We start from the raw sequence: 6,449 nt of genomic DNA, 5'->3' as shown, positions 1-6,449 counted from the left end.
AAAAAAAAAATGTATAGTTTTTCATCAAGAAAGTCGCTATAAATCTCATTATTCTATCCACATCAACCTCACACAATTAAGGAAAATTTCAAAGCACTCGAGCAAAAAATGGTTAATAACTCTTTCATGATCAAACCATTTCAGTTAATAACCATTCAAGCGTTTATCCCTAAACACTTCTTTCCATGCCGAATCAGGTATTGGTTCATGTTGGTTTAGTATTGTTTTTGGTTTACTAACCGGTTTAGGATGGTCCTATTGTAAATATAATTTAAGTTGGTTTAGCATATATTATGTTTAAAATAACTTAAATTAAATAATAATAATATTATGCTTAAAATATAATTTTAGAGAGCTTTCAAATATAGTTTACAGAACATTATAGGTGATGAATTTAATTTATTAAATTCGTTTATTACTTAAAACTAAGTTTTTTTAAAAACATATTGAGTTATAAATATCAATGATGGATTGGTGAGTATAACATTAAGACAAAAATATAAATATCTGATTTTCAAGATAAGAAATTCAACTTTTATTCAGATACTCAATATATAATATTTTAAATTATTTTTTTAAAAATATACATAATTTATATATATAGATTAATCTTCCAAACTTAAACTATTATATTATATATGAATAATTGTTTTAAATAAAAATAATTTCTGATTTAAAATAAAAATAAAAACAACAAATTGTTATTTTCAAATAATGAATGTAATTTACATTATACTATCATTTAACAAGTATTAGATACGTTTTGATATATCATTATTTTCTATTTCCAGAACACAATAAATTGTTAAACATCAATATCATCTACGTTAAGTATACGAACAACACAAATTCAAACATCACAAAAAATATTTACATAACCATTATAATACAATAATTTAATCAAAAAATACAATTAAAAAATTAAAAAGAATAGTTATATACTTAATATTTGAAAATAAAAGATATTTTTGCTAAAATTGTACTTACCTGGCCAAGGAGATCGACCATCTTTTTACGGATCGATCGAATGTTGAGCATGTGGTTGATCCGAAAATACACTGCAGTTTAATAAAATCTCTAAAACATTTATTCCAACACTCAAAAGATAGTTTTGCTAAATATGATAATTAGATAGCCAATAAAATTATAAAAAAATATTTAAATAGTAAAAAATATGTTAATTTAACGTGTTAAAATTTAAAAATAAATTTTAATTATGACATTCATTTAACATTTATATAAATATATATCATAGCCTAAATATAAATAATTTAACAACTTAAATTAGAAAAAAATAAAAATCCCGGGCGTAGCCCGTGTTAATCCCTAGTATTTATACAAAGTGAACTAGTTATGCGGTTTAATTGGAGGGGCTTCTAGTAATTTAAAAAGCAGCTCAACACATTGAAAACTTTGGTCATAGAATATAAAAACCCATCTATTAATATTTTAACTAAAAATAGGTATTTAAAAGCTAAGAAATGAATTCTTATAGCTGAAAACCCCACAAGAACCCTGTCAAACATGCTCTCGTAAGCAAAGTTGAGGGGACACAGTTGTCAGCTTAAGACGCATGAAGTTTCCTTCCTCTGCGTTTGCCCAGAAACATTCTTTTATATATTCTTCAATTTCATTTCGCGATTAACCTAAACCTTAATTTAACTTCTATTTTTTTCCTAAAGTCAGACTCTAATCGTTTGTAGCAACCGCGAAATCGCCTCGACACGCTTTGAAAAGTTTAGGTGAAATTTTCGAATCTCGTTTTTGTTTTGGTGTCATTCTGTTGCTTTTGGAGTTTTATCTTGTAGTCGGAGTCTCGGGAAGCTATACTATATAGCCATCGCCCTCTAGAGGTTGTGATTCTCGGTTCTTACTAATTAGGAGAATTGATTAACTTTGTTTGTGTCATGTCATAAAGTATGTTTATTCGTTTCGTATGTGGCTTTCTGCTACGGACAGGAGACAAAGCTGGTAATAAAAAAAAAAAGAACAATTTGTCTGATCAGTGAACACAACTTGTTTTGATTTTCTTCAGGGTTGGTGATTCCTTATTTAATTTCTGATGTCTCAAACTTGCTATTATTATTATCCTGGCTGGTCTGATTATTTGGCATAAATGGAAAAAAAGGAAAGCAACATATATTGAGAAATTATGAGTGTGAATAATAATAATCCATCTTCTGTCTGCTTCTTGTAGTTTTTTTTTCCTTGCGATATGCGCATCATGTTTTGGTTATCATGGTTTGCAAACTTAGGGACACTTGATGGATAACAACAACTGGAGACTTTCCATTCCAAATGGAGAATCTGCAGCCATTAACAATGGTGAGTGGAGAAAACAGTTGCCACCTGATTCACGCCAGAAGATCGTTAACAAGATGTAAGTTTATTTAATATTTAATATTAACTGGTTTTGTTGTAATGTTATGTCTCCAAAATGTTACACTTTTTTGACCTTTACTTCTGTTTTTCTTACTCTATGCGCAGAATGGAAATACTAAGCAGGCACCTTCCTCAATCTGGACCAGAAGGAATTAATGAGCTCATGAGAATTGCTGCCAGGTTCGAGGAGAAAATTTTCAGCGGTGCTGTTAACCAGGTACTTAATCAGCTGCTGAACATTCATGTTTTTCTTAACAGCCTGATGAAGAACGAGTTTTGGTACTAGTAAAGCTATGGGGTATCAAATCCATTTACACCTCCCTGATTTTCTTTTATTTCGGCTTTCAGACTGATTACCTTCGGAAGATATCCATGAAGATGCTGGCTATGGAGACTAAATCTCAAAATGCAGCTGGCCCTTCAGCAACTACCCCTGCTGCTAATAATACCACATCAATGGATTCAAGTAATCATGATTCTCAACCATGTGTTACTTAACTCTTCTTATCTGGCTCTTTTGGATGACTGTTTCTTTAATTTGGTGCGGTTTAACTTTTCCTTGAATAGTACCCGCCAATCGAGGGCAACTTCTTCCAGGAACGTTACCGAACAATCAATCTCAAGCACCTCAGCCGTTGATGTCCCAAACCATTCAGAGTAATACAGCCTTTGGAATGGCGGGCTCTACTGGTTTACCATCTTCCATACCGCCTGTTTCTTCCATAGGCAATGATAATGTTACAAGCGTTGTAAATCAGAATTCCAATATGCAAAATGTAGCTGGAGTGTTGCAAGATTCATCTGGGCAGCATGGCCTTTCATCCAACATGCTTTCAGGATCCCATAGGCAGATGTTGCGCAGGCCGCATACTATGTCTTCTCAGCAGCAGCAACTTCTCAGGCAGAATTTTCGGTCAGGGAACTTTTCCAATCCCAATTCGCTTTTGCCGTCGCAGATACAGCCTGGTAGTACGACATCTGCGACGCAGCCCTCAGCTGTGAGCTCAGCTCCCCTCCAAGGTCTCCACACAAATCAACAATCAAGTCCTCAAGTGTCTGCTCAATCATCGCTGCTAAGGCAGCATCCGCAATCACAACAAGCCTCTGTGATCCATCAGCAACAAACTTCATTGCCGCAGCAGTCTATTTCTCCCCAGCGGCAACAAGCTTCAAATAGCTCTGTCATCCAACAGAGGCAGATGATGGGGCAGCATGTTGTTGGGGCTATGCAGCAGCAACATCAGCAAAGGTTACTGAACCAACAAAATAATACTATGAACATGCAACAGCAGCAGAATCAACACCCACCGGCCCAGCAGCAATTCATATCTCAACAAAACAGCCTTCATCAGCAGCAACCACTGGGCATTCAAAGCAATGTTGCAGGACTGCAGCAACCACAACAACAGTTGCTCAGTTCCCAGACTAACCAGCAGTCGGTGCACATGTTATCACAGCCAACCGCTGCGCTGCAACGAACACACCAGGCTGGCCATGGCTTATTTCCTTCTCAGGGACAACAGTCACAAAATCAGCCATCCCAGCAGCAGATGATGCCCCTTCAGTCGCATCATCAGCAGTTACAACAACCTAATCTGTTACAACAGGATGTGCAACAAAGGCTACAATCTTCAGGCCAAGTGACAGGTTCCCTGCTTCCACCTCAAAATGTAGTGGACCAACAGAGACAACTGTATCAATCCCAAAGAACCCTTCCGGAGATGCCATCATGTATGCTTTTTCTACATCCTTGTGAATACTTTAGTTTCTGATACTTTACATAATCCCTCGGCAAGATCTGATGCTGAGCAAACCCACTTTTTATAAATGTTAGCATCGGTAGACTCAACGGCACAGACGGAAAATGCAAATGGTGTTGATTGGCAAGAGGAGGTTTACCAAAAGGTAGTTTTTTCTTTCTATTTTGAGTAATGCTTCCGGCCTCCCGTAATGAGTAATCGTGTTCCCTCGGTGCTTTGTCTTTGCAGATCAAAATTATGAAAGATGCGTACTTACCAGATGTTACCGAAATCTACCAGAGAGTTATAGCCAAGTTGCAGCAAGTAAGTTGCGATATTTTTTTCTAGGAGAGTTGGAGTGTATGTTCTCTGAAACAGTAGAATATCTGAGTGAGAATCTCTATGAATTCAATGCAAAACTGGTTCGACATTGCAAAAGAAAGGCGTACAACTTTGGTGTCTTGAAAACCATTTCACCAAAAGATGCTCTTGAGGCTCGTGTAATTACTGTCCAGTAGAAAGTAAACATCGGATGTGGTTGTCTCTTTTCTTATTGAGCACAATTCTTTTTCTCCCCAGATGGATTCTCTTTCGCAGCAACAAAGATCAGAGCAGTTTAATAAATTGAAACAATTCAAGATAATGGTGGAGCGAATGATACAATTCCTGTCGGTTTCAAAGAGAAATATCGTGCCTGCATTAAGGGATAGGGTGGCTTATTATGAGAAGCAGATTGTAGATTTCTTAAATATGCACAGGCCGAGGAAGCTAGTACAGCAAGGGAAGCTTCCGCAACCTCAGATGCAGCCTGTGAAGCAACAGTCATCTCAGAACGGTAATCATTCTCATGATGGTCAAGCAAATCCGCAGATGCAATCCATTTTCTTGGTTTTATAAATGGATGTTGGAGATCAGTTGTATCCATTTTCCCACTTGATTCGTTTCTCTTGAAGGTTTTAAATGGAGCTAGAATCCTGATGTTAATGCTTTGCTTTGTCCACATAGGTAATCTTGCCATAAACACAGTTGACTGGAGAACTCTACATCCACCAGCTTCACGCCAAAAGAATGCCAACACGCTGTGAGTTTGTTCCTCCTCCAAATTTGTCATATTTATCAACTCTTGCTCCTTTTTTGCTTCCCCAAAGCCAATTTGATGATAAAACTCTGTTGAAGTAGAATGTTTTACAACGTTTTGCCATGCATATGTTTATAAATAGAGAAGTGAGTTTTGTCATTTGAGCAGATTGGAAACACTGAAGAAACATGTTCCATATTCTGGGGAAGAAGGAATCGAAGAGCTCAAGAGAATTGCTGTCAGCTTCGAGGAGTTGATTTTCAACACCGCGAAAAATCAGGTTTCACTATTTTTGATTAAGCTCAATGTGTAGTTCCTTTGATATCATCCCCTCCTTTGTTTCTTGATGTTGTGTGTTGATTTCGAGTTTCAGATGGACTACTTTTGCAAAATATCCTTGAAGATGCAGAGTATGGAAGAGGGAAGCTAAAGCCAAATAAGGGGGAAGGCAACTGCATGTACATATTTGTATATAAAGAAGTGGTTTCTCGTTTTTCTAGTATCTGTAGCAATGCAAGATTCTGTTTGTTATGTGTATTTTTGTCGGATTTCTTAAATGTCGGAACGGTTCATTGGTGAGGAGAAAGCGGAGACTATGTTCTCCCCTCCCGATTAACCGGGACAAGCCGGTGATCATAGAAATCGGATTCAGGATTATGATGAGCCGTCTGGCTGTGTCATTTGTTAGAATTGAGTCCGAGCTTGCGAAGTAACTCGACTGTGTGTTTCGGAGAAAGACTGTCTTAAGAGCATCTCCAATGTATATCGTTCCTCTATTTTAGAGGAAAATATAGAGAAATCCTACTTTTTACCTCTATACTAGGGATTAACCCGGGCTACGCCCGGGATTTTTATTTTTTTCTAATTTAAGTTGTTAAATTATTTATATTTAGGTTATGATATATATTTATATAAATGTTAAGATGCATGTCATAATTAAAATTTATTTTTAAATTTTAACACGTTAAATTAACATATTTTTTACTATTTAAATATTTTTTGTAATTTTGTTGGCTATCTAGTTATCATATTTAGCAAAACTATCTGTTGAGTGTTAACATAAATGTTTTAGATATTAAATTAAACTGTAGAGTATTTTCGGATCGACCACATGCTCAACAATCAATCGATCCGTAAAAAGATGGTCGATCTCCGTGGCCAGGTAAGTACAATTTTAGCAAAAATATCTTTGATTTTCAGATATTAAGTATATAACTATTCTTTTAAATATTATTTTTTAATTGTATTTT

The 6,449-nt window shown here is 35.7% G+C and overlaps 1 protein-coding gene across 2 annotated transcripts; it reads left to right on the top strand.

The window, feature by feature from the left end:
- Positions 1-1,488: 1,488 nt before the first annotated feature.
- On the top strand, positions 1,489-6,016 carry LOC106346637 (mediator of RNA polymerase II transcription subunit 15a). 2 transcript variants are annotated; one of them, XM_022687195.2, is made up of 11 exons: positions 1,489-1,742; positions 2,256-2,380; positions 2,488-2,599; positions 2,731-2,848; positions 2,950-4,113; positions 4,217-4,287; positions 4,371-4,445; positions 4,701-4,956; positions 5,127-5,202; positions 5,368-5,479; positions 5,573-6,016. In XM_022687195.2, the coding sequence occupies exons 2-11, from the start codon at positions 2,265-2,267 to the stop codon at positions 5,627-5,629; spliced, it is 2,157 nt and encodes a 718-aa protein (XP_022542916.2). In that variant the 5' UTR covers positions 1,489-1,742; positions 2,256-2,264; the 3' UTR covers positions 5,630-6,016. The 2 variants fall into 2 exon arrangements, with proteins under 2 accessions (XP_022542916.2, XP_048638309.1); XM_048782352.1 differs by having other exon boundaries at positions 1,495-1,853.
- Positions 6,017-6,449: the final 433 nt, after the last annotated feature.

This window comes from Brassica napus, chromosome A6, assembly GCF_020379485.1.
Source record: "Brassica napus cultivar Da-Ae chromosome A6, Da-Ae, whole genome shotgun sequence".
NCBI lineage: Eukaryota > Viridiplantae > Streptophyta > Magnoliopsida > Brassicales > Brassicaceae > Brassica > Brassica napus.
Note: the sequence above shows the minus strand (reverse complement) of the source record. Positions and strands in the feature narration are given on the sequence as shown.

Bases quoted from the DNA above. Each gene is read 5' to 3' on its own strand.
- LOC106346637 (XM_022687195.2), top strand. From the start codon at position 2,265: ATGGATAACAACAACTGGAGACTTTCCATTCCAAATGGAGAATCTGCA. The intron at 2,600-2,730 runs GTACTTAATCAG...TTCGGCTTTCAG, and splicing joins TCAGCGGTGCTGTTAACCAG to ACTGATTACCTTCGGAAGAT. The intron at 5,203-5,367 runs GTGAGTTTGTTC...TCATTTGAGCAG, and splicing joins CAAAAGAATGCCAACACGCT to ATTGGAAACACTGAAGAAAC.